General features: G+C 40.8%; 2 protein-coding genes across 4 annotated transcripts in view; one reads left to right on the forward strand and one right to left on the reverse strand.

Moving 5' to 3' along the window:
- Window positions 1–341: 341 nt before the first annotated feature.
- NTAN1 (N-terminal asparagine amidase) lies at window positions 342–7,294 on the forward strand. 2 transcript variants are annotated; one of them, XM_061473373.1, is made up of 10 exons: window positions 342–512; window positions 1,494–1,596; window positions 1,686–1,751; window positions 2,364–2,472; window positions 3,414–3,487; window positions 4,765–4,818; window positions 5,576–5,629; window positions 6,178–6,275; window positions 6,739–6,852; window positions 7,029–7,294. In XM_061473373.1, exons 1-10 carry the CDS (start codon window positions 432–434, stop codon window positions 7,206–7,208), a joined length of 933 nt encoding a protein of 310 aa, XP_061329357.1. In that variant the 5' UTR covers window positions 342–431; the 3' UTR covers window positions 7,209–7,294. The 2 variants fall into 2 exon arrangements, with proteins under 2 accessions (XP_061329357.1, XP_061329358.1); XM_061473374.1 differs by lacking the exons at window positions 1,494–1,596; window positions 1,686–1,751 and having other exon boundaries at window positions 376–512; window positions 7,029–7,293.
- Window positions 7,295–7,592: 298 nt separating this feature from the next.
- PDXDC1 (pyridoxal dependent decarboxylase domain containing 1) overlaps window positions 7,593–27,509 on the reverse strand; it is a 103,490-nt gene continuing 83,573 nt past the window's right edge. For both annotated transcript variants that reach the window (XM_061473412.1, XM_061473410.1), the window contains exons 5-23: window positions 27,103–27,249; window positions 25,194–25,383; window positions 24,084–24,152; window positions 23,461–23,539; window positions 22,419–22,503; window positions 21,514–21,562; window positions 21,305–21,406; window positions 20,974–21,099; window positions 19,776–19,826; window positions 18,496–18,559; window positions 17,761–17,849; window positions 16,946–17,051; window positions 15,680–15,851; window positions 14,917–15,035; window positions 13,947–14,068; window positions 11,811–11,903; window positions 11,621–11,717; window positions 10,273–10,377; window positions 7,593–9,460 (exon numbers count right to left, since the gene is read on the reverse strand). In XM_061473412.1, the coding sequence (XP_061329396.1) occupies window positions 9,201–9,460; window positions 10,273–10,377; window positions 11,621–11,717; window positions 11,811–11,903; window positions 13,947–14,068; window positions 14,917–15,035; window positions 15,680–15,851; window positions 16,946–17,051; window positions 17,761–17,849; window positions 18,496–18,559; window positions 19,776–19,826; window positions 20,974–21,099; window positions 21,305–21,406; window positions 21,514–21,562; window positions 22,419–22,503; window positions 23,461–23,539; window positions 24,084–24,152; window positions 25,194–25,383; window positions 27,103–27,249 (2,125 nt within the window). In that variant the 3' untranslated portion in view covers window positions 7,593–9,200. The remainder of the gene's footprint in view (window positions 9,461–10,272; window positions 10,378–11,620; window positions 11,718–11,810; window positions 11,904–13,946; window positions 14,069–14,916; window positions 15,036–15,679; window positions 15,852–16,945; window positions 17,052–17,760; window positions 17,850–18,495; window positions 18,560–19,775; window positions 19,827–20,973; window positions 21,100–21,304; window positions 21,407–21,513; window positions 21,563–22,418; window positions 22,504–23,460; window positions 23,540–24,083; window positions 24,153–25,193; window positions 25,384–27,102; window positions 27,250–27,509) is intronic.

Genomic DNA, 27,509 nt, shown 5'->3' on the forward strand with positions numbered 1-27,509 from the left:
TCCGCGACCAGCGGGAGGAGCAGACTCGCTCTTCAAGGAAAACCTGGCGGCTGTGGGGTTGTCTGAAAGTTCGGTTTTGTGGCTGCTGGGGGAGGATAACGGCGCGGGTTAGCGGGTGACTGCGGCTGTGCCCAAAGCGATGCCATGCAACCGCTTTGGGATGATCCCGCAGCCGCTTGGCGCGGGGGCGTTCTGCCTCGCTACGCAGCGGGGGCCGCTGGGCTGTGACACGTCCGGGCACGCTTCCGGCCGGCGCCTCTGACCCCGCCTCAGGCGGCCGCCCCTGCGGGCCCGCACAGGCCCCGGCCCCGGTCCCCGGGCGCTCCTCGGGCGGTGCCGCCGTTTCCCAGCGCCCCGCGCGGCGACGCCGGGCCCGGCGCGGCCCTCGGGAGGAAACGCGGAGGCGCCTCCGGGCGCGGGCGCTCCCCGCCATGCCGCTGCTGGTTAACGGGCAGCGGGTCGACCTGGCGCGGCCCACGGCGGAGATGATCCGCGCTTACCCGCACCTCGAGGTGAGAATGCGGCGCGGGGGCGAGCGGCGGGGCCCGGGAGCAGACCCGCCGCCTCAGCAGGGCGAGACGGGTGTTGGAGCGGGGCGGACCCGGGCTGGGGTGTCCGCGCTGAGGTATCGGGCACCGCCGCGTTCCCCGCGCGCTGGCAGCGGAGGGGCACGGGGTGACTGGGACGAGCGGAGCCGATGTCCCTGAGGAAGGCCCGCGGTACCGGCCTGAGGAGGGTCGCGGCGGGAGGGCGGGCGGGCTGCGGGTGCCTCGGCTCCCTCGGGCTGTCCCTTTCTGCGCGGAATGACGAACACCGTGGTAAAAGACTCTTGGGAAGGTATTAACCTCCCTTCCAGAACATAAGCGTTGTAATCCTGTCGGTGAGCCCGGAACTGCCGAGCAGAGCTGGTTGACAGGATGTCTCTGGTCCAAAGATGTCTTCAGAGAAAATGATTTTTTTTCAGAAAACCAGTGGAAATGTGATAAAATTGTGAGGTGTTTTTTGGGCCCCGGGATGGAAACGCGCTCCCTGCCCTGTCACAGCACTGGTGTAGTCACAGCCCAGGAATTTGGGCTTCCCTGCACTAGGGTACCGAATCGGTGTTTGATCGAGTACTAAATAAATACACTGGGTTGTGGCAGTAGAAGACAGAAACTTTTTAATTTCAGAAGTTTCCTGATCAAGCTTCCAAGCTCAGTTCTGGTGCTGTCTGATGCATCTTTGCCAAGGCCTCTCGCTTTTTAGTTGTGCTGCCATTTTATCATCTTAAGGAAAAGGGTTTTGTGTGTGTATGGAATGCTGGGATTTAACAATTAACTGGATCAGTGGCAGGTAGGCAAAAGATTCTCCAAATTCAGAGTACTCCATAACACAAAATACGTATATTTCTCTCTGACCCGGATGCCTTTGCTTTTCAGAGGTGGTGTTTCTGTCAAGTAATGGATACACCTGAGAGTTCAGCCACTGTAGTCTCTGTTATCATTTATCTTTAGGAAAAGGCAAAACTTCTGAGAAGTCAGCCTGCCCAAATTGTGGAGCCCAAAGGTCTTCTCTATGTCCAGCAGAGAGAGTTTGCAGTGACGACCCCTAAAGATGGTGTGTAGGAATGTAAAGGTTTTTTTTCTTCTATTGCAGCAGTGATTGTGAGAGCGCAGCTCTTATGATGTTTCTCTCCTTTAAAATAGGTTCAGTTTCCATTCTTGGTTCAGATGATGCAACTACCTGCCATATAGTTGTGCTCCGACACACAGGTACTTTTAAAGGATGTTGAGAATAAAACCTGTACCCCTGAAGTAATGAATTAGCATCGGTTTATGCTACATTAATAAAATAAGCTACAATTACCTCTATATAAACTTGAATCTCAAAAAAGTCACTTGGTGACTGAATAACTTAACTTGTCTAAAGAATTGGTGTGTTTGCTGTCAGAGGTTCCATGTTCTGGTTGCTCATTGAGTGGATCCTAAACTTGATCTGCTCCCATGGCCAGGGGCAGTTGCAGACTGTGGTGGCTGTGTTCAGCAGTTTGCCCTGCAGGGTTTGATAACAACAGGGCCAGAACTTGTGGAAGGATCCTGGCAATGTGCCTGGGTTTCTGACATCAGAGCCATGCCCAGGTCCTGGTCCAGAGGGCACCTGTGTGCTTCATATGAGCTCTGGTGGGTTTATGGTGGGGCACACAGAGAGGTTATTGCCTCAGTCAGCCCACGTCTTCTGCTGGAGGCCGCTGTGCTGCGTGGTAGCAGTGTGCTGGTGGATGTAGCTCTTGCACTACTACGGTAGTGTAAACTGCTACTGACCTCAATTATGGTAACATAACAGCCTCCAGCAGTGATGCTGATGTCTTCTCTTGTCTTCCTCAGGCAGTGGAGCCACCTGCTTGACGCACTGTGATGGGTCAGACACAGAAGCTGAGGTGTCCCTGATCATGAGTTCAGTAAAATCTTTCTCTGACACCGCAGGATGTGGAAGGTCAGCTCCGCTCTTACTTCTTGTGCATTGGTTTTCACAAAGGTTACTGCAGTTTGTAAGGTGGGGAGTTTTTATGTGATCATATGGGGTTCAGACACAGCAGTTGTGCAGGAAATAGCTCTTGATTGGGAACCGTGTGTGAACTGAAAGCGGTTTCCTAACTGATGATTTTTAGGGTATTTTTAGCAGCGGTTTCTGTCCCGAGTAGTGTCTCTGTAAAATGTCATTGTGAGGATTTGTGTTTACTGGTTCCCAGTTAACTTTGGTTTTAGATATGTGAAATTTTCCAAAGAACTGCTTTTGGTTTTATATTTTTCCTTCCAGGCTGATGGTCTTGTAAATGCATGTGCAAATTAAAAAAAAAAAAAAATGGGGGGACAGGACAGTGGGGGGCAAAAAAGCTCTGAAACAGAATTTAGCAAACCAGGTCCTTTCTGGATGTGAAGGGTTTTGCCCCTGTAGTTTTCTAAGAATCAATTGGCTCAGAAGATACGGTCTCAGAAAACCTCATGATTTTTCAGGACTTGTCTTTACATAGACACTGCTCAGAGCGAACCCTGCTGTATGGTCCAGAGTAGTTGTGAGGAGGTCATGGGGGAAAACTCTTCCTGTTTAACGAACCTTTTCTTGGGAACTGGAAGGTGGTTACCACATTCAGTCCAAACCAGAGGTTCTGACCATGGGAGATACCTCGGGGCTGGAGAGGATTGCATGTGTGTAATGCCTCTTGATCTGTGCTGTTGCCTGGGTGATCCCTGAAGTGTCGAGAGTGAGTTACTGTAACATGCTCTGGAATGCAGACCAGCTTGGTCCATGGGACCTGTAACCAGGGAGGCTTCTCTGATGATTGCTTTGCAGTTTGTGGGGGGGATTAATTTGTAAAGCTGTTCACTTTGGGATGTCTTTTTAATTGCTGTTTCCTGTTATTCCATCTCTGTTAGGCTGGAAGTGCACCTAGTTGGAGGTTTCAATGATGATAGGCAGTTATCACAAAAACTTACTAATCAGCTTCTTAGTAAGTTCACGTTTTTTCCACTCTCATGTCCAAAAAAAAACCAGTTCTGATTGGATTTGGGTAAAGCTTGTTTGTAATCTGAGCTCCCTCACTGAATTGAAAGAGACCTGGGTTTGTTTTGAAGGGTGTTTTCTTTACCTGAGAACTTGCTGTGGAGAGGGGATGGGGTTGAAGCCTCGCCTGTGACAGGTGTGTGGGGTGGAGGCTCTAAACTTGCCTTTTCTTCCTGATTTATATTCTGGCCTCTAGAACTGGGGCCAGTTCAGCTGGGCTTGACCCCAGCTCTGCGGCCGATACGCTGCATGATCTTGCTCAAGTGTTGTCACTGTCTAAATCTATACATGTAGTGACTTCATCAAGTTACCATTCATTAATGTGATGAGGGAAAATTAAGTATTGTTTGGAATTGTGTGCTGAAAGATGCTGTGTCTGTTTATAAAACCTCTAGTCCAGAGAAGTGACTGTGGTGCTTTACAAACAAATGGGAAAAGTAAAGCACCTCGAGCTTCCCTGGAGATGCTCTGGCCTCTGCTGAGCACTTCTTGAGCATGGAGGGGGCTTGGCTGGGCTGGGGCAGATGTCAGGAGCGGAGGGAGGTGGCCAAGGGGGTAAACAAGGAGGAAAACCAAACTGGGAAAAGCCCTGGGAAGCACCCCCATGGCCATTGCACCATTGATTCCTGGTACCTGTGTTACATGGTGTGTGAGGGTTCTGTAAAGAATGAAGTATTTTGATTAATATATTTCTTTCAACCTAATGATTTTCATGCAGTTTGAAACAATAACACTATATTGCTGTTACAGCTTTGAAAGAGAGTTGTTTGTTACTTTTTCCTAGTGTGTGGGATGATGAAAAGCAAAATTAATTCATAGCTAATGAAAGACTGGGTTTGTGCACTATATATGTAACACGTGAGGCAAATGCATTTAAATGCAAGCTGTTAAATGACTAGTGAACTAAAGCAGAACTGCTGTGATGCCAGAGCTAAACCAGTGTCAGTAAAAGGAGGAGGTGGCACAACACTTCTAGCATGTTCTTGCCATTACAAGTGGCTGCTCTCTGTAAATACTGTTACACTTAGTAGCTGTGGCTTTAATTTCATAGTTTGCAGCAAGTCTGCCAGATGCTCTTTGCTCTGTTGCCTTATCTAGGGCCAGGGCATTAGGGATCTGCCACCATCCCGCAGTGCGAAGCACTGGCAATGCCCCTCGTCTATGTACAGCACCTGCTTTGCCTCCAGTCAGTCTTACCCATTGCTGCTGTCGTTGTTGCTGTAGGAGCATTCGATCTCCAGCCAGATGATGTTCATCTAGTGACTTTCTGTGTAACAGGTAAGAAAATGGTTCTGTGGGGTTTGAAGTGTCTTTTGCCACTGAAATAGAAGTGCAGGGGTCTTTCCACCCGTGGCTTTTTCATCTGTCCTGTAAGAAAGAGCAGCACGAGCTCTCCATGGCGACTTATAATTTCAAGGTTTATTGCTGGTGGTGTGTGTGGTGATGTCACATAGATGATGCAGCAAAAGTTCTTTGCTTACAAAGTGCCTGTGCTTATTGCCAGTTTATTTCACCACCTTTGTCCTGTTGAAAGAGGCTGTGTACTGGTGGGTGTCTTAAGGAGCAGCTGAGAATGATCCTTATAGACCTCTGGTTTCCTTCCTGCCCGTCCATATGGATTCATAAACTCATCCAGTCAGTTCATAGTGTGCAATGTCATGTAAAGGAAGAAGTTCTTCTCTTCCTGTTGCGTTCAGGTCCCATGCTTATCACTGTTACAGCTTAGCACTCTTGGTGATGTACAGCTTTGAAACTTGGCATTGTGGCAGTTTTGCACTGTGGGTTTTTCCCTGTAAATTCCCTGTGAAGGAAGTGGAGCAGCTGTTTACTGGAACTGGCCATGCTCTTTGGAGATGAGTTCTTTGGGTCCCAAGTGTGGTAGTGCTGACCTGAACCACCTTCTCCATAGTTCTTTTGGCAACATCATGTTCTCAGCGTTCATCAGTGTTCTTTGGTAACACACAATTAAATGAATGCTGCTTAGAAAAATAATCCAAAGTCCAGTGAGTCTGACAGCTGGGTTTTTTTCTTACAGAGCTAAATGACAGAGAAGAAGAGGATATTCACTTTCCAATAATTTATGGAATAGGTGAGTTAAGTTAGAATTCAATTGTGTTTTTGTAACTAGATTGCTTTTCACATTCCAATAGTAAATGGACAGCTGCTAATGACTGGTTAAAACCTGTTCTAAAAGTTAAGTGCCGCTGCAGGAGGTGTAGGTACAGGTAGAAGTTTTTTTCTGGTGCCCAGGGAGGTGGGTGCACACATGGAAGTGGCTGTGCATGTGTACAAGCAGATTTTACTTCATTTAACTGTACTTGGGATTTTCTCAGTATGAAGCTACTGCACCGCTTTTGGGATTGGAAGTCCACCTTCTTTTCATTGTTCATTCTGTGCTTTTTCTGATTAGTTTCAGTATCTCTGAAAATGTCCTTCTGGAACAGTGAAATGCTGCCAATGTAAAGAAAGTAGAAATAAGCTCTTGTAGGATCAGGGGTCTGTGGCACTGAGAAATACCGAACAGTATTTGGTGGGTTCTAAAGTTCCAGCTATGCAGTTGCGCTGGGGACGTGGCCATTTGAAACAAGTTCTGTAAGAATTAGTTGTTTCTGCATTTAAACTCTTATTTCCTACCAGCTGTGAATGTCAAAACAGCAGAGATTTTCCCTGCAACCTTCCCAGAAAAAGGGCCAGATGAGGATTTGCGTTCAGCCCACATATTAACAGGAGCAACGGTGAGTAAAAATAACAGGGAGGGAGGTTTTTGCTGGGAGACCAGTTGGGGCAGTGAAATGTCAAAGAACTGAGGAAAAAAAATGCTTTAGTGATGTTCTGTCACTAAAGGAGAAGGATAGAAGGGCAGAGGCAAAGGACCAGACCACTTCAGCAAGGGGGTGCCTTGTGCAGTATAGCTCCCATGTGCTGTGATGCCCAGGGGGTAACTTACATAAAGAGATTTCAGGCCACAGGCGTAATCCCATCCTGCTCCTGCTGCGGATGGTTTGTTGCTAGAGTTCCATGTGGCGTTTGTCAGAAGAACCAGTTAATCCTGGTGCAGTAGGATAGAGTGGGGCTGAGCTGGTACGTGCAGCATCCAAGACAGAAGCAGTAGCTTAAGGCCCTCAAGATGAAGTGCACACATTGGCTCTTGCTGGCGTGTAGGCCTTTGTCTGACTCAAGCTTCCTGTGTTGTTACAGCTGACAAACATCTACGATGCAAAGATGGAACAACTGCACATTGGGCCTTATTTCTGGAGGCCGTTCCCACATGTGGATTTCTGGTTGCAACAAGATGATGAACAGATTTTACAGGTATCTGACACTGTCTTGTTTTTTCTCCTTCTAGCTGAGCAGAGAGAGGGGTAGGGTCTGTCAAAACTTGTCCCACGGTGCTGCTGGGAAGGGGGGTACTGTCTTACTAAAAGGCAGAATAACTGAGAACTTTGTGCTCAATATCAAGCAGCTTTCGCTCCCGTCTTGTCTTTCAGAATCTTTCCACTTCGCCCCTGGCTGAGCCGCCCCACTTTGTCTCCCACATTAGATCTACACTAACATTTCTAAAAGAACACCCCTTTCCATCTCGCTCCCTGTTTCCTGACAGGAAACCTCGCATCTATAAAAAAAACGAAGAAGGGTTATGGGAACAGGTTTGTTCTGACAAGATCTAACCTGGAACCAAAAACCACGACTGCTTTAGGGAAGCACAGTCGTGCCAGCAGAGCTGTGTGTTGCAGAGCTGCTGGTCACCAACACCAGTGTCTTGCACTTTTCAAAATAAAGTATTTTGCCAGAAGGAACTTGCTTTTTCTGCGTTACTTACATAAGAGACAGTGCTGCTTTGGAAAAAGAACTGGCCTTGGTTTATTGCTCCAATGAAGTAATTCGATGGGCACAGAGAGAGAGGTAGCAGTGCTGAGAAGGTAAGGAGGTCTGTTGTTACACTGGTAAGTACTGCAGATGATGATTTTCCGCCCTAAGTGATGGCAAGCAGCACATATTTAACACTGATCTGTAGGGAAGTGGCCTGCAGCAGTAACTTGATGCAAGAGTAATAATTTGAAGAATCTTTATTGAAACATTCAGATAGTATCTAAAGAATGAAGCTTATTCCAACAAAACTACTGGTTTAACACTTCCAAATATAAAAACATTAAAAATTAATCTTGGTGGGGATAACTTTATCCCCAGCAAATTACTCTTATTAACATACTTCATTGCACCAAAGAAACCCATGAGGAAGACCAGGCAACTTAACTGTGTTTGCACTTCAGAGAAACGGCATGCTGATTTACATAAATAACCCCAACAGCAAAATCACCCTTGTTCATGGCACCCAGTGCCAGATCAGAAACAGAACAATGCAACACCCCCAGATTTCACTGATTATCAATCAGAGACAGTCCTACTATTGCTACAGCCATCATGGTGTGCATGTACCTGCCAGGGGGAAGAGAAACAGCCAACCAAAACACCAGTGAGGCAAAGTACAGTCCTTGTATCCAGTTCTACTGGGATGGGGTCGTTTTCTTCAGATTCAGATTCCTTGGGGAAAGGAAGCTTTTACAAAGATCTCCTTCCACATGAGGCTCTGACAGTTTGCAGCGAAGAGATTAAGGTAATTGGGGGAGGGGGGGGGAAGACAGTACAGCTTAACTTTAGGTTTATCCAAAGCTTTGCTTTTTCATTAAGTAGTCCAGACACTATGAAGTTGTGCTGTAGTGTAAGTAACCTATAGAATTTGATTCTGTACAATTCCTACCATAGGTAAGTTGCTGTTATTCAAAAAATAAGTGTTGAACTATCACAAATGTATTGGGTTTTCAAGCTTTACTACAACTATCTTTAAAAATACACAACAGGAAGAACTCCAGTTACACTACAGAAATGTGTTCAATAGTATTTGGTTTACAAAGGCCGTGCAAAGGAAAATAATGGTGTGTTGGTGATTCTTTCTGGGGCGGAAGCGAGGTTTCAGCATGCAGAGGCACTAGTTCTTTCTAAAAGGCTTAAAACTCGTTAACAGAGTCTCCACTTACCTTGGGCCAAGCTGGAGGAGGTGGCTGGTGGCAATGTCCTGCTCCATGCCTACCTCAGCCAGCCCTGCGCTCACCGTACCACAGCCCTTTGGCAACCTTGGTTACAGGGGAAAAACAGCAGCAAAAGGAGCGAGTGTGACTGCAGCGGGTGTTCTGCAGGAGCTAAACTGGATTTTAGATATTAAAAAGGTGAACAATTGGCAGTTGATTCTTTTTTAACATGTATTAACATCAAATAAGATCATTTTGTAATTATTGAGTGCAGCTGTATTCTTAATCATGTGCATGGCTGACTGGTTTGTTAGTAGCTATTATCATGCTTAGATTCCTACAGGAAAAGTAACTGCCAACTGGTTTTACAAATGGTTATGAGCACTGAATAAACTTCACTAGTACTTTGGTGACACGGACATATAGAGGATTAAAGCAACTGTAACACATGTACAATAAGACAAACCTCTGTCCCATGGGGGAAGTTATATTTGTGCAAAATCCCAGTTAATAAGTTACAGTAGCTACTACTGTATGAGTGTGTGGCACTGTTCACATCTTCAATGCATCATTAATGCCCTGCCTCCTGGGCACGGGCGTCCTCTGCAAGGTCCAAAATCCACAGTCGGGATTTTATCTTTGACTTCCTTGTTTCTCTGCCTCCGTGCAGTCACGTGGCAGTTGGGCACTCTGAGTGGCCTCAGTGTCTGTTGTTGCCTTTGCCACCTCCTTCTGCTCCTCCAGTTTTTGTGTATCCAGAGGTCCTTGCTCTTGGTTAGGGGACAGAGCTGAGGCTCTCTGGTCCGTCTTCTCCAGGTCATCACAGTGGCTGACAGAGCTGGTCTCACTGAGTGCATCAGAACTTCTGAGAGACCTTTTAAAGACTTTCTGACCTGTAAAGTGTTTGAAGAATACAGCACTGATGGAGGGAGCAAATGCAGAGTGTGGTTCACACAAGTTCAGTTTCAAAGAAAGCACCTGAATTTGACAACCGCAAAGAAACTGATTGATTGGTTTTGGATGCAAACTTGTACCCTGAACATCAGCTGCAGTCACAGCCTGGTACTCGAGGGGCTGCTTTATCTTGTCTACACAGAGGCTGTTGAGATTCAACTAAAAACCGAGCTGCCTATACAAAGTCCTTTTAGGGTAAAACCTTGCACTGGAAATCACAGGCTAGAGCCAAACCAGCTGAAAAGGTGAGTTAAAATGATGGGTTTCCCACCACTCATATCTACGTTAATTCTAATACAACTGTGCAGAAAGTGCCACAAATTAAACAGATCTCTGCCTTAGAGTTACTTTGTCCACAAACCATTTAGGTAGTAAAAGAATCGCAGTTGCTCAAATACATGATTATACATTATGCTTTTATCTCAAATAAAACTTTTGGCTTGTTTACCCACTCATTTTTAAAACTCTAGAACCTCATAATAGTCCAGAGGAAGATTCTCCAGAGTCCATGGGCAAGTTGTCAGTTACTGGGATAACAGCATCTTGCAGTCCCAGGAAGAATTCTGAGGGAGAACACAGACTGGGGTGCTGCTGCATGCCATGCTTATATTCAAGTTTTAAAGACTGACTTAAAAGCATCAGAAGAGGAGCTCCAGCTCCAGATATTACAAAAGATGGAAAATCATGTGGGCCTTCCTGTGCAGGATGTTTTAGCAAGTTTTAGAAGTAAAACTAAGACATGGAAACTTACCAGGGAGTCTTTGCTTTGTGAGGCTGGAAGTAGGAGTTGGTGGTGGAGTAGTGCCTGTTCCTTGGGCTTTTGACATGTACATAGATTCCGTGGATTCCAGAGAGCCTCCAGGTTAAAAACAAAAAATACCAAGTTAAATATAGCACAAACCAGACCAGTTTTGTGTTCCGCTGCATGGACAAGGTATGCACCAATCTTATTTTTAATGCACATTTCTGAAACTGTACGTGCCAGGCTGAGGTGAACCTGCCACTGGCTGTTAATCCATCTCCCAGTATGCAAACTGGGGACACGCAAAGATGAATAAAATGTCTCCTACACTCCCTGCACAACACTGCTACATCCAGTTGTCCTCCCTCCCTCCCTCCTCCACTGGACACCTGAGGTGTCCTAGCTGTTGGGCAGTGTGCATGGAAGGGCAAAGTATTCCCAAGGAAACCTTGCTGTTCTCCACCATAATCTCCCCACTGGTGCATCAAGACTCAGATAGCGAGCTCCCAGTACAGCAGGAAGACTTAAGTCAGAGACACCCAGACAGCTGGGCTGTTTTTCTGGGGCCAACAGACACTTGGCCAAATTCAGACTCTGCCACAGTTTTTACAGTGCAAATTTATGCTTTTAGAAAAGTACTGCATTAGTACATCAGTCTGCAAGTTGTAAAAGGTACAGACAGTTCCATTCACAACAGCAGACATGAATTACAAATATATTAGTAAAATAATAGTCTTTTACATTGTAACACTCCATTCATTGTTGTCTTCCCCAAAGCCAGGTCCATGCTAATCCTCAGCTAGTTCTCACCCATCCTTGTCAGGCATCATATTCCTCAGTCTGCAAACCAGTGCTTCAGTGTGGCCACAGCCACAGAAGGAGGATATCAGAGACAGGATACCTCTGAGCAGGATATCAGAGACATCAAGTTCCAGCAGCACTGTGAAACACGAGTTTCACAATGTTGTGAAACATTGCTGCTTTGCAACCACCCTGAGGATACACTAGTATATACACGGGGAAGCCACGCTGCCAGCTTACATATTTACATACCAAACATCAAACTGCTGCAGTGCATGTAGCCAGAAGTCACAGAAATGATTCCTATATTAATAAATCCCAAGGTCTAATACAGCTTTTTTTAAATGTGACTCAACATGCAAGAACAAAAAGTAAACTGCACAGTAAGGATCAAAGATTGACTTATTCACAGAAACAGTGAAGAGCACGTTCTGCATCTTGAGGGCGAGTTATGTCGTGATCAAATCAGCCCAAGAAAGTGTGTTGCAATTTCAGTATAAGATTGGAAACAGTTCTAATGACAACATAACATGGCTACAGATGCACCAAGTCCTACCTGCTGTTAAATTAAATGTTCTTCCCTTTGGTGAGGCTTGGAATGGAGAAAACCAGTTCAGCACAGAGCCTACTACAGGTATCTGTCGTAGCAGTCCCTGCAAAGCACACAATCACTGGCTGGTGAGCACACAACCCACGTTGTGACAAGTTACTTCAAGTTACTGGATAACTAATGTTTATGCCCTTACCTCTTCCAGGAGTCGTTCTTCATTTGCTTTCTGAAGCTGAAGTTGTGCTTCCTGTATCCCTTTTCTAACAACTTCAGTCATGTTTTCCAACAGCTAATAAAAACCAGAAATTATATTTAAAAATATATTATTAAGGCTTGAAGTTGTCTTTTTAGTTCAGGTTTTGATTATGCAGACACAGTAGTCAGATATTATTCCAATTTAAGAAAGTATCTGACAATCACTATTCATTCTGACTGCAAATTAAAGAATGTAGAGGCTGACTGCACGATTTTTAAAAGCCACACTCAGAGAACAGGATGTCGATTTGGACAGGACTGGAAAGTAGTTTTCTTTTACTTGGAAATGAGCCTGTGACCCAAATTCTTCAAATATCTGCTCACCACATAAGCATTCATCAGATGCTGAATCTGACAGATTTTTCGGTTTAAAGAGCAGGGTTTGGCTTCCAGAAGTACCCAGGACTTAAACCACCCCCACAGTTAAGTCTGACCAGGTATGTGTCAGTCTAGGTTTAGCTTTAGTTTTCAAGTTTAACTGGTAGCTCAGGACTGCCAGTCTGATCCCAGCATCAGTGACATTTCACACCACACAGGACAGGCAGTTCAGTGGGTGAACTGTAGGGGCAATAAATGAACAAACTCAAGTAGTCAAAAAAAAGTCACAGTTTTGTCTTGTGCCAGACAAAGACCAATTTCCATAACCTGATATGGGGTTTAATATTGCACAGTGCAATATTAAAGGCAGTGCAATATAAAGGCAATATTAAAGGCATTAAAGGCATAAGGTCAGCTGACGGGCACTTCCTCCAAAATGCTAAAAACCTGGGTTACTGTTAGCTAATAAAACCAAAGGAAAATGAGGAAGCTGCTCCTTTTCCATGGGGAAGAGGCAAGCCAGAACTGACCACCACAGCAACTGAACACCCCACAGTACTGACTGCAGAAGGGAGTGCAACAGGACTGCAGTTAGGGTACAGAGAACCACCACTGGGTTTTCTGGTCCAGTCAAGATGTTTGCCTTGAGTTTTAGTTCTGCCTTTTAACATACTTACCTGAGTGTCCTCAGGGCTTGCTGATAATGAAGTTTTTTTCCTAAAAGCTGCCCTCTTGCACCAAACACCAGTTTTCTAAATGATACATCAGCCTCAAAGATTGGTTTTGCTTCTGTTTTGGATCAAATAGTGTGAGCTTCTTTCAGAACCACAGATTTAGTGTAGCTGGTTACAAGGACTGCACCTTCCCTAGTTCTCCACTATTTGCTCCACCTTAAAAGCTTCAGGATCAGAGTGGCCCATGTCCCAGCATTTGATTCCTAATCTCTCAACTACTACAATTAAAAACCAGAAGATGCTCTACAGGCAGAGCATCCTTCCTCTCACCCACAAAGCAACATAGGAGTCAAGGGCGGGCAGAGATGTCTCCAGAAAACAGCACCAGAAAAAGTTTCATTGCCAAAATCAATATATTCCCATGGGCAGAAACAGACAAAGGGTTTCTGAAGTTCTATTTATTTTTAGGTGAAGAAATAAATGCCCAACACTAAAGGAATGAAAGGATAGACGTTCATTTGTAATGCAAGTCATTTAGGAATTCTACTTCCTAAAACATACGGAGAACTCTCACCAGGTAAATGCTTTTATGAAATGCTTTAGTTGTATCATCAGCTTTATTACTTCAACAGGTAATTTGTAATTTCCATTTTTAAGCTACCAATTTAATTTTTTTTCCACGCATTTTAGGGCACAGTCTCACCTTAAAGCTGGTATAGAAACAATCTTGATCCCACTGCATTTAGCTGTGATGAGAAAACACCAGCTCCAATCAACCCCCCCCATCCCTTTTTTGGTTTTCTGCCAATTTAAACTGGAGTGATAAAATGAACTGATTTCAGTACTACTGAAGTTTTCCATTAGAACTACTGAACAGAGGACCATGAACATAAATTGTGACACCCTTACAATATCATAAACCTTTAAACAAAAGTTCTCCTTATGTGGACAGAGATTATCACTTCCACGGTAATTCCAGGCAAGTGCAGTTTTTACTTTCACAAAGAACAAAACCATGTCCTGAAGCCAGTATGGAAAGGAAAAAATAAAGGTTCTGGAAAACTCTGTGATTTATTAATACCTACTCTTGAATTTTCTTCAATTTCTCTGCCTGTTGCTGCGATTGTTTCAACTAACTCTGACAAGTCCAGATCCTCAGTTACCATGCCAATGTAAACGCAGTTCTTCTGCCCTCCAAATTCTGGACCTGTGAGCACAGGGAGAATCAAGTCTTTGTGATGTACAAAAATCCATCCTCACAATAGTTGCACTGCTCATGCTTGCAAATCTGGAAATCTGAATGCATACACGCATGCTTTGGTAATTAAGGACAGTATCTCCACAGGTATTTAATGATGCAACTAAAAAACCTCAGACCTGTGGGTTTTCAAGAAGATAAAACACCTAGTCAAAAAAACAGTGGAAATTTTAGACAGCCAAGGGGTTGTATAATAAATACCAGCGTTGAATATGCTTCAAACTCATTACTTTCTGCCATTTACAGGTTACTTGGCTCCACAATTATAGTGCACTTCATTTTTGAAAGCTGACTAGAAAGACATCAGAGTTTGAGTACACACATGACTATTCCTTCAGCTATAACGTGGCATTGTGTCCGTGTGAAAGTGCTGCTAATCATCATGAAAGTCATCTGAAGCTTTTAATGCAGCCATAGAATGCAGTGAACTGGTCAGTGGGGTTTGAAGATCTGCTTTCACCAGTTACAGCGCTAACTGAGAAGGCTCAGTTTACAGATGTAAAAGAGGAACACTGCAGCTTTTATTCTTTCTGACACGGAGACCCTTCTTGGTCTAGTTACCCATAAGTCAGTTTTCACAAGTGTTTTTGACAACAGTGCACCTTGCTCACACCCTGCTGAACATTTACCAACTGAAACAGGAATGAGGAGAAAAAGTTACAGATGTTGTTTCTACAATAACCGTATATATAGCAGTGTGACCCTAACCTGTGTACAAATGACCTACTGAACCATTACAGCACAGACAGGAAAATGACCATTAGCTTGAACAGACATATTTTAAGTAGTGCAGTTACCCAAAGAAAAAGTGAGATCCGACTCCAGTTCATTTAATTTCTTCAGAAGTTCTGTATTGATTTTTTCTAGTTCTTTTTCTTGTTTGTCATCGTTCTTCCCATCACTGTGATAATTGTATCTTCAAACCAAGACAGAAGACAGTAACTTCACTTTACAGTATGTACAAAAAGTATATATACATTTAGCATATTTCTACAGATTTCTGTATTTTATGAACTGAAATCTCAGGACATCACAGCTTAGATCAACAAGTTTACTGGCATTTGTAATCAGAGATTTTGGGGTGGGACAAGATTGCTGCTGCAAAGGGAACTGAACACAGTAGATTTCTAGTTAATAGATTGATTGTACTTTAACTGTTCTGACTATTCAGAATCCTTCTCAGAAGACTGTATGAGAGAGTCATAACAGACACTTGAAGGGTTAAGTGGTAGTCAGTATTTAAATGAAGCCCATTATAAATAAAATGTAAGCTGCACTTGTCTAGATAAAGTAGGATGGACTTGCATGCTACATTTCCATCTAACAGAGCCACATGCTGCCTGCAATATTAAACTGTTGCCCTAATTTCTCTAAACAGGTCTTAAGCTTTTTCTTAAAAAAAAACAAAAATAAAAAACAGGACTCAAAAGCTTCAAGTGGGTGCAAAACCAGATTATAACGAGCAAACACCTCCAGATCACCACTAAGGAGACCCTGCATTCCTTTCTGTTCATGCACACGTTATCAAAAAAGAGAATGAAAAAATAGGCAGCATTTTACCTTACAACACCTAATCCTGGCCAGCTGAGATCTTCAATATACAACAGCCCTGGTGTTCTTCTCACTTCTTGTTCAAATTCTTCTCTCAGCTGCAGTGTGCTTGTCAATACTGGTATCTTCATTTTTAAGCAGTCTACTAACTGATCAATATCTTGTATTTCAGTTCCTAAAACTAAAGAGCTGATGCATTAGTGCGTGATAACAATGAACAGGTGTCACACAGATGTCTGAATTAAGCCACTCTAAGTCAATCATAAATATAATTTACAGATAGCATTGAAGCATCTTTATCTCTGTAACAGTGTTTTTTTTTTCTTATCTATCCACTGACACATCAAAATGGAGAGACCCAAGGATTTCGTTTAAAATAAGCTAACAAAAAGGATTTCCTGGTGTTACAAATTAAAAAGGACAATACCCTTTTTCATTACATCTACAGCTAGCACCAGAAAATTCCTCTTCCCACAGCCAAAGAGATGACGAATCAACTTCCATGCTGGTGTAAATCCCAAAACAAAATATCACAGCATCACCAAGCAGTTTTGTTCCAAAATCTACTTTTCTGTGTACACCAGGAACCTCGCCCATCAGTGTCAAGTGCTTTGATAGCCTAAGCCACTCACCCCACGCAAGCCAAGAGGCGATACCATGCAACACCCTACACCTTGCAGCAAGTTGCTCTATGCATCTGCCAAGTCTAAATGAAGTATGTATACAGTGATGGCTTAAACATGGCATTTAAGATATTTCCAAAACACAGATAATTTTTTAATTCTTTCCCTCCCCCCATCTGTAATTTTAGAAAACCCTAGAGGTTTAGTAAACAACTCTTCTAGTTAAGTAGCTATATTTTGAACACAAGCACCATTTCAGTGTTGAAATACCTGCACAGAAAGGTCAAACATACTGAGTTAAGGAGCTGAGAGAAGGAAAGATAGGGATGATTTATCCTTCATATTTCTTTTATAACTGTTATAAACTAAGAGCTTCTCCCTTTGAGTTTCCTAATGAATTTAAAGTGATCAGTAGAAGGCTTTCTGTGCAGAGGTAGCAAGGCAATGTCACCCACAACAGCTGAACTACCACTAACGCACCCATTGCCAGGGCAGAGCAGGATGATAAAGCTAATACAGTGTTGTTTGTAAGAAAATCCTCACCATAGGAAAATTCACTGAAGATTTTCTTGAGCATATACAGCAGGAGATTATTGTACAATTCTCTAGCAAATCCCAGTTTTTACAAGTGGCTGAATTAAGTGACTGTTACCTGCAGAAGTCATTAGTGGGCTAAAACGCACACATGTGCCTTCATCTTCCAGTTCTACCACATCCACGCCGCTGGCTGGAACCAGCTGTGCCAGCTGCTCTCCTAGCTGAAGGGATATGGCACAGTTAGAGACGCACGAAGCATGGTCTGGCAGTCACTGACTCAGGCCTGGACCCTTCCCATAGTTAAGGGGAACTGTATGCTAAACAGAGTTTTCTGTATTTCTCAAAATCACCCTCTGTAACAAAATGCTTTAGCTTGCTGGTGATGTGACACAGTTCGGCATACATTTAAAATCCTGAAAATTCAGGATAAACTACAAGTGTTACAAGTCAGAAGTTTCTACCAAACTGTCACTGTTGTTTAGTATGCCACCATTATTATGCAATAGATCCAAACCAGTTATAAACAGTCGCTTGCTCAGGTCTCTGAAAGCACAGGTTTCTAGAATTACTTGAGACGTGGCAAAGACTGTATTTGTGAATACACACACGCTGGCAATGAAGCATCAGCCGATTTTAAAACTCCTGAAATTTTCACATATTCTCACAGACCAAGGAAAATAATCCACTACCAATAACTTAAGATATAATTTCAGTAGTTATTACATGTAAAATAATCAGAAATGTGAAAGCAACTTTGCCTCAGAGCAAATAATCTTTTAAATCCAGAATGGCCGCTAGTTTTGCAAAGGATATCGGGTCAAGAACAACTATCAAATTAGTCTACCTGAGGTTTGATAGTTACTGATGAACCCCTGGAAGCATCCCACTATCACTTCTTTTTTCCTAAAGAGAAAGAGCATCCATTCTTACCCACTGATTGAAAGTGTCATAAACATGTCTTTCGCTGCTTATTATGGCGTGCTGAATAGTTGAGGCCTGTGCAGCACGTGAGGTTTGATCTGAATCCAAAGATACAAGAATCACAGAAGTGGATTTTTATTTACTTAATTAAACAAAAGGCAACCTAAAATTTAGATAAAAGACAATTACATTTCCTAGGTAATGTAACACATCTACATGATCTCCTGGACTTCAAGCAGACTAACAAGGACTATTATTTTTTTCTTTTATGGTATGCTGAACATGACAAATACTAGAATAAATCAGGAAACAAATAGTAAAATACCTAAGTTTTGAGGTTCAAATGCCCCAGTGCAAATAAAACCAGTATTTTCACAAAGCAAAATCCTGTCACAAAACCAAGGAAGACCTTCCCCCATCAGTACGCTCAAACACAGCTTGCAGCTTACGAGACTTCCAGCATCTGCTCTCAAGATCAAAATCATATGCAAATCTCTTCTCACTCAAGAAAATTACTTGTTATGAAAATTTAAAACACTGCAGTCTATCTAAAAAAAGAAGCTATCACATACATGGATTCTATCCCTGGATTACAACCAGCATTCACAGCCTTTTTCAAAGCATGTTACACAAGAGAAGTAAGTAACATGTACTTCAAACTCATTTTATGAATCAGTAGTTTATAGGTTTTTTTTTAAAGAGAGGGGTTTATTATTTTGTTTTGTCTTTAAATAAATCACATACCTCTATTTGAATATTCTTGGAAGAACTTGAAAACCACCACTGGTGAACTCAGCTCATCTTCAACCTTAGAAGAAAAAAAAAAACAACCCAACCACCAAAACTTAAATCCTTAAAAAAAAAAAAGTGACAATCTATTTAACACTGTGTATAATGCATTAGGCTGCTGAGCAAAGCAGATCATTTTGTTTTGACAGCAGTAACAATGTTCACAGTATCTCAGTATTAGAAGTTAACTCTAGGAGTGCAAGGAAATGTATCTGTAAACGTAGGAAAGTAAATCATCATTCAGTTTAAGCAGAAATGTACTGATTTAAGGTATGTGTAATTAAAATTTGGGCACTATAAAACAAGGCACCTAAGCATGTTCATCAGCAAATACACTGTATTAAGCAGTTCATTTAGTTTTAAGTATTTTCAGATATTAATGTTAAAAAATTCTCCTGGAAATCACCCTAGAATCATTAGAAAGTTCCAGCAGGAATAACAAGACTATAACTGACCTTGCTTTGGGGATAAGGGAAATAGATTGCCTCCAAAAGCTGCCCAGTCCGAGGCTACATTTCACAATCCTAAACTCACAAGATTTAAGTAGAAGTAGAACTTGAACTCCCAAGGCCACTAATACTCTTGGAAAAAGAGCCTTGACAAAAATGGTTGTTTTCACTCGGAATGACCCATGAGTTATCTACTGCTCCAGAAAACCAAGCTGACTATTTTCTATACATCAAGTGTCAATTAAAATTGGGAGTAGAGGGGGGGATAAAACCACCAGATCCTGTTGAACAGGACATCTCACAGAAACTAAATTTGGAATTGATACATTAGATGTAATTTCTAAAGCTATTTTTGGTGTAAAAACCTCGGCTTGGATAGTTTTTGCATACAATTTCACAGGGTTCATATCTTCATCTCAACAGCAGGGTAAGATACAACCAGACTGTGTTAGGGAGGCTTACGAAAACTCGTTTCATGAATGTTTTAGTGAACAAATCCATGCTTTAAATGGAATTGAATCCATCTCTGGAAACAATTTCTGCACGTTTTTCTGTCAGCTCCACTGAGTGCATGAGCACACAGCAATGGAACAAATACAGTCTAGAGTTCACACACAACCAAGCCACAATTTCACTGAACACCAGAACTTAACTAGAAAGATACCAAGCGTCTTCAAAACAGTGATTATGATTTCAGTAATACTGCTAATTTTTTTTCTAATCAGTTATTCATATCATTTAACAAGCAAAGACTAAGCTACACAAACAAAGGATTAAATGCAGTACCGAAGTTTTAATGAAGTCCAGGTTTTTCAAGTTCTCCAGCAACCTTTGACTCTAAAAGACCGCAGCAGAAGAAAAAACAAATGCATAGTTTTAGAAATTGAAAATTATTCTGAAAAACATTAAAGTCACTATCACAATTCCTGTTTCTGAGCAAGCCCCTACCATATATCAGCAATTCATCCACTTCTTATCTGTAAATTTGTTGACAAAGTTCCAGAGATCTTATAACTCTGTTGACTAACTAAAGCACAGTACGTATCAGAACTGTTAATTTTCTCATTGCTACCATAGCAACTGGCTTGGATGGCTTTCTAAATTATTTTCAGTAGAAAAGATATTCTTAAATTGTGGTTTAAGACTATTAATAGGCTAGTATAAAAGCTCAGATCAATCTCACATGACACAATTTTAATGACTAATGGTACTTTGTCATTCTTTTAGGTCTTTCATGCCAATAGCTTCTTCACTAACCATTACAGACACTTTCCATTTTGCCTTTCTTTGATTTTTTTTCTAAATGCTGTAGCTTTAAGGAAAAAATGCTTTGCCAATAAACAATGCATTTTTTAGCTAACACATTATATTGGTTCTTACTAGGACTCAACTTCAGAAATAGTGCAATTTCCACTGTATCTGAAGAAATGTTTTGTAGTCCTTTTTGTCAGGCATTTATAAGTTACTATTACTTAAATCAATACAATGCCGAGTAGGAAAATGAGAAAGTCTTTCTCTGAACAGCTTTCAAGCAAAATTGTTTAAATAAAGAAGTGACAAAAATGAAGTGATTTTGTTACTTCACTGTTCAGAAAGAACAAAGATTAAGTCCTTCTCATTTAAAAAAGAAAATACTATCTAATAGTAAAAGCACATCCCTTCCCCAAACACTTTTTACTCTGCTTTCATAATTTGTAACACAGTATGAACCGATATGCTATACTGTCAACAACTACAGTATTTTTAGTTGATTCTTCTACAGTGCATCAAATAATGAAAAAAGATGTATTAATGGCTACTATAAAAACATTCCTAAATATAACTGTTTTCTGGATATCACTTGTACTATCCTTGCTATCTGAACTCTGTTTCTGCTTGGAGACTTCAACTACATCAATTGGTGAGGATTCTTAACAACAGCCTCTAACCCATACTCAAAGAAGCATAGTATCCATAAATAATGTGCCAACCAGCTACTGCTTACTAATTGTGAGGCATGCTTTATCCTCTCCACGATCCCATCATGGCCCAGGTACTGCAAGGAGAGCCACAGTGGCAGAGCTCGGAGCTTCTCTACAGGCTGACTTGATGTCAGCCCAGCTGCTAAGGACTAAAGGGAAAAACAAACAATAAACAAACCATTATTAACCTCTCTTCAATTATTCCAATTTTGCAGCTTATGGAATATGCCACATCTTAAATAGGCAAGATTTTGCAAATTATAATTTAGATGCTTGTGAAGAACAAGGCAGTACACCACAATCAAAATTACAGTTTCAAGACTCTGAGAACAATGACTGAGAAGCCAAACATACCAAAGATGGATCCTCATGTCGGTAGAGTGTCACTGCAGGTACAGCTGGGAGGCCCAGCCAGGAACCCAGAGTAAGAGTCATGCTGTCACATTTTGTAGCAGCCTGAAGATTATTACAATGAGCAGAATAGAAGCCATATAAATTTTAATAAGATCATGACCTTAAAATCTAGAGCACATTATTAAGTTTCTACATATAGTAAGACATACCAGTACAGAAGAGGAGACATAACCCAAGGCCAAAGTTGCCAAATTCACACTAGAAAAAGAAAGTGGGTTTAGCAGATATTAACCATGTATTAAGAATTAATACTTTAATCTTCAGTTTAAATATTTCCTGTTTATTTGTAAAGGGAGGTAATTTTTGCTTGTGTATTTTTCATTGGCAATGCAGAAGATGCTGCTACTTGCTTTTCCAAAATTGAAAACCCTAAAGTAAAAATCAATTTCAATCTAAAAATGTTTCAGTCCAACCCTTGGGGAAATCATTCCCCAAAGTCCTACTTATAATTCAGCACTGATGTGGCGTCAGAAATAAACAGCATGCAAATATTAACACTGTTCAATGAAATAGCAAAAGAAGCGGAGCCTCTACCCCAGGCCAAAAACAAAAAAAAGAAAAATCTTAGAGCACTGGAGTCTTCATTAACATTGTCTAAGTTCTCAAAACTTCCTATTGGTTTAATCCTCCCCTAGCTATGCTGCATGCTGCATTTGCAGCAGTCTTCTTGACAATGCTCACTGAAGTGTCATCTCTTCCACACTCGTTTCATTCTCCTTTCTCATTCTCAATAATCACTGTATAATGTCTCCCCTGACTTATCCTATAAGGTTCCTTTTAATTCATATTCCAGGCTCTTCAAAGCAAAGGCAGGTAAGATGATCATCTGAGTAAAAGTACCCACTGACCTATGCTGAAATAACCACTCCAATTAATTATTCTCATATATGTAAAACAATTTGTGACAAAATTCTTACTACTTAAAATGCTTAATATGACAAAGATAAAGATGATCCTATGGCTCTCTACTAGCTGGTTAGCTGTAAGATTATGTGCTATCTGCTATTCTTGGTAATGAATACAGTTCTACAGAAATAAATGTCAAGTTTCATACCCTTCTACATGAAGCCACATGTTATACTGCTCACAAAGTTCCTTCAGTCGGCCAAGTTTATCCGTGTGCCCAGCACCTGGAGTCCCTTTGTGGAAAAGGAAAGAAGGCAATGACAAAGGATAAGCCTGCAGACTAGGACTCTACATAAAAGGACTTCCTGTACTGTTGTCAAAAAAGTCACACAAGAGCAGCATGGATGATGTTTGCAAAGAGCCCACTATAGACGTATTAGTATCTGGTGCGTTGTTACTTACGAGCAATTGGAATTCTAGGCAAAAAAACTAAAGATACTTGTTTTGCTTGTAAAATGCTATGTTTTGTTTGGTTTTTTTTTTTACATGTCTATTTATATATTATTTACTTATATTGTTATTTACTATTACATATATTATAGCGATATTAAATTGATATAAAATATTAATATATCATTACATATTTATATTTTTACATATAAATATATGTAAAAAATAGAAAGTTAGATGTCTCAGGCACTAAAAGACTCAGCAGCCTCAGATAAGAAATGCAGATATTTTTAATATGTTCAAAATATGACCTCCATGAAAGAAAACTAAACCAAGATTAACATCTCAGATATTTTTCCACCTGAAAGTCAAGTAACAGTCAACACCTTCATATTCAAAACAAGTTTTGTTCACGAGCAGTTCTCTTTAATTAACAAGAAAATTTCTAAAGTTTAACTTTTCTAAGTAACTTTTTAGGCTAAAATTGATGGCACATCTATCAAAAAATTCTGACGTGTTAACGTGAACCTGATTTTCAGCAAGAGATTTGCTTTCACTAACAGAGGTTCTAGTCATATTAATACATTTGCTGACAAGCAGATCTGTAGCAGTACAATACAACTTTAAATCAACTAAATAAATACCCCTCTAGACAGATGATTATTGTGTGGTCATTAGAATATTTCCTGATATTCCTTGATATGTAACCACTAATCTATTTAATGCATTTTTATTTTGGATTTTATATATATTCACAAAACAAAGTGGTTTTTAAATTATTGTTTGTCCACAGCACTTACCAGCATTTGCAACAAGCAACAAAGGCAGTTTTCCAGACTCAACATCATCTTTAATCACTCTGTCCAACAAAGCAACATCCTGTTATCAATAAGAAAAATATATGTATTTATATATATGTTTGTCAAACCACACAGAATTGTTTCTCCTGAACCAGAAAAATGCATACAGTGTGAAAATGGACAGCATTCTGAAGTTCTGGAAAACATTCTTAATATCTTAGTTTGTGGCTTGCAGTTTCTTCTTCCCAAAGGTAAAACAACCTGAAGGTCAGATAAAGCATTTGTGAAAAATACAACACAAATACATTGTGTAGTTTGTAAACATGCCTCCAAATACACATGTTCTATATCCTGGACTAAGAAGCATCTTACTATATGCCATTAGAAATATCTTGCATATGACAAGACCAAGATGCAACCTGCTGGCTCTTCAGACAATTTCAATCTACAATTTGTACAGTTAAATAACAGAAGACATAGCGGTTGGAAAAGTAAGTACGTTTATAAGTTTTTCCTAACAATATACTTGACCTTCACTTAACAAGGCTTAAAAACCCCCAAAACCAAACAACTAAACCAAAGCCACCCCACAAAATTAAAAGAGCTCTTTAAGACAAACTTACCATTTGGTGCTGAGATCCAAACATAGTGTTACAAGGCACATGGCACATGCAAGAAAGGGGTAACCCTAGCTGCAATAAAAACAATGAAATTTCAACAAGCAAGACATACTTATTTCAAGTGTCTACAGAAATATATAAACAAAAATAGTAAAAATGACAATAAAAAGCTGGATATCACATTAAAAAGTACATTTACTGCTAAAACTTATGATCAAATTAATAGCAGAGAATAGAAAGCACAGGAGAAACTGGAAAAAAAAAATAAAAATCAGTCACCTTTTTGTTAGCACATCAACTGCATTCAGTTTCTCTAATGAGAAACTATGCTCTGTACAACAGCCTAAACTCAATCCTCTTTTCCTTGGCCACCCCTGCAATTAATGTATCCTGTAGGCAAACATGTACTTTGTGCATGGGCCATGTTCCACCATAGGTTCACAGTTGTTTCACTAAGTAGAGAGGAATCTGCCCACTTTAATCATACAGCTCAGTTGACTATTCATGCTTGAAAGTCTTAAGTTCTTCCTTTGATAGGGAGGCAAATTCCAGATAACTTTTGCACCATTAACATGAGGGGGAACTGGGGAATCAAGGTCTCTCATATTTTGATTTTTAACTTGGAAGATTACTAGACAAGTCAAATTGAGTTGATCATACCCATCATTGAACAGAAGACTCAGCAAATTAAGAGAACCACAGTTACAGAGTAGTTCATTTTTATCCTTTAACAGAACATGAAGACTCCCTTCCCCTCCCACTTCCTGTTGTGTTGCTGTTTAGTCACACTGCCATAGTTTCCATCATGAGGAAAAATAAGTAAGTTTTCAAAATCACCAAAGTTATGTTTTCTTGGGGATACACGTATTCAGTTAACATAAGGGGACTGGGAAAAAGCTTGGAGAAATCTTCACTTCCAACAGTGGAAGTTCCAGGAAGACACTGGCCCCAGCCAGTTTAAAGAATGCTGCCAGTAGCGTACCACACTGCACCACAAGTACCAGTCTGCTGCAGGAAAAGTCTGAATATATCTTTAAAATTTAAATTTCAAGTAGGCAATATGAAACCAGGTAGGTTCTACTTGCAGCTAAAACCCCAACTTATCCACTTTACCTGATTGCAGAGAGCTTGGCCCAAGCCTGTTCTAGCTGCAGAACTAATGTATATGACAGGCTGCTTAGAATATAGCACATTAAATCCTTCTATTGTATAATCTTCATAACGTGTGTGAATAACAAGTCGACAGATTTTTAGGAGACCTTCACGATCATCTTCATGATAATACGCTGATCCATTTTCATACCTGCAAGAAAAGACGAGTAAATATGACTGACAAAACCAATAACCAATTTAGTAACTAAAATAACGCTAACCAGCAATAGGAGCTCACAAAAGGACAAAGATGACAGATTTAAAACACTTCTATTTTCCCAAGATGAAGTAGAATAGAAGGAAACTTTTATAAGACAGGATGAGATTAAAAGTGAGGGAAGCCTAGTATATATTGTCATTTAGATTCAGATATAAAGTGAGAAAGAAAACACATCTGGATTCCTAAGGATTGCCTTTATAAAGTTCGAAACCTTGCTTAATAAGAGCAGAATGGGGGAGGAAACACACAGAAGGTTTCATCTGGTTTTAATACATATGTAAATTCTGAACTGCTAATTTTAAGCAGAATGCAACCTGACATTTTTTTAAATTAGTAAAATTGGAATAAGATGTATGAAGTAAAGTAAATGGGCAGAAAATGGCAAACTTCATCACCACATCAGAAATCAAGATACTTTCTAATGCCCAAATTTACTGATGCCATTTGTATTTAAGTGAGTCTGAAAATAAGACCACAATTTATTACAATCTATTCAACACACTGGAAGACAATTTTCCAAAGGTTTGAAATATGTGAGTTACATAAGTGAAGTATATTTTTCCTCAGGAATATTTTAATGATTTTATGGCTATTTTGCCTTCTATCTGACTTACTAGGCTTCCTTCTCTGGGGCTCGTGAGGGTGTGGGGGAGTGTGTCTGCTCCTTCCCCACCTTTTTTAACCCTTCTAAGAATCAAACTCAGATCAGCACTTTGACATTTACAGTCATGAAACTGGAGCAAAATAACAAAAGAAGAGTTAAGGTAAGAGTGTTCCACATTGAGGGCAATCCCTCAGCTGTCTTACCTATAGGTAAGAGCAACAGTGAAAGTAGTAGGTATGTCAATTTATTATGCAACTTGCAAGTTAGATCTTCTTTCAGTATTTTTGTGCAACATGCAAGTCAGTGCTCTTGCACAATGTAAGAGTGGCATTTATCAACAAGTTTACATGAAGGCCCTGAAACATATCAAGTTATCAGGGACTACCTGATGTGCACACACTGTTGGGGGTTTTGGGTGGGCTTTTTTTTTTTTTGGCTTCAGGAAGGAAAAGAAAAAAAAAAGGAAAAAAAAAGGAATTTCTTATCAGTTAATCTTCCCCCTCCCAACACCCTCACACAGTTCAGTTCTATTCTTCTCATATGGAACACTTTAAGATTATCTGTGCCCCATGATGAAACAGGCATGTTATGAAAAACTTCAGTGTACTGTAAATTTCAGCGGTGTCATCTACCACACCTGGAAAAATCAACTAGATCCTGGAAGAGCAAAGAAGTTAATTGAAAACATTTTTTAAAAATATGATGTATGCCAAGCCTCAGCAACATAGCATATACCTCAAGAAACAAGAATGCAGTTAAACATTTGACAAACTGTATGTCTGCAACTGTACTCCGGCCCTTAGTTCCACCATAGAGCCCACATAAAAAGATTTTTTATGGCAACCATGTTACTAGCAAGTTCCTGCATTCAACAAGCAGTCTCTTTAACTTTTTTTTTAATTATGTGATACCTTTCAAGTGTTTCAAAGAATATTTCTAAGTTTGTGGCACAATGGTTTCTTTTGTTGACATCCTCAGTGCAGTCACACGTGTTTTTAAACAATTATCACTGCTTAGTCATGCATAAGTTATTCACAGTGACTCACCTGAACAGCCTGCAGAGCCAGAGAGTAGTATCGGAAAGGATCCTTGTTGTGAGTTTTCTCAGTCTTTCCCTGTCTAGCACTGAAATATAAGCAGCCAAACTATGTCCCAGTAGAGCCATGTGACCCTGTTCACCAACGTTTTGAAGTCTGCAAGCCAGAAGAGAGTAACTGCCAACTAAATACAAGTCATGAACACTACAGCAATTTTACATTTGCACATTTTTACTGCAGAGTGACAGAATTTGTAGACATGCAAGTTTAAATACGTAGCAGAGAAGTACAGTATACCACAGCCGCCTTCCTGCCATTGTGCATTACATACTGAAGTGCCAGTACAGACAAAAGAAAAACACTTGCACACTTCACTTGGCCTAGCTGTGTATGGCATCACCTTGGGTTCTTTTTTA

This window comes from Pezoporus flaviventris, unplaced genomic scaffold, assembly GCF_033815535.1.
Source record: "Pezoporus flaviventris isolate CSIRO_AGI_PZ_B2104156 unplaced genomic scaffold, CSIRO_AGI_Pfla_v1 ptg000078l, whole genome shotgun sequence".
Classification (NCBI taxonomy): Eukaryota; Metazoa; Chordata; class Aves; order Psittaciformes; family Psittacidae; genus Pezoporus; species Pezoporus flaviventris.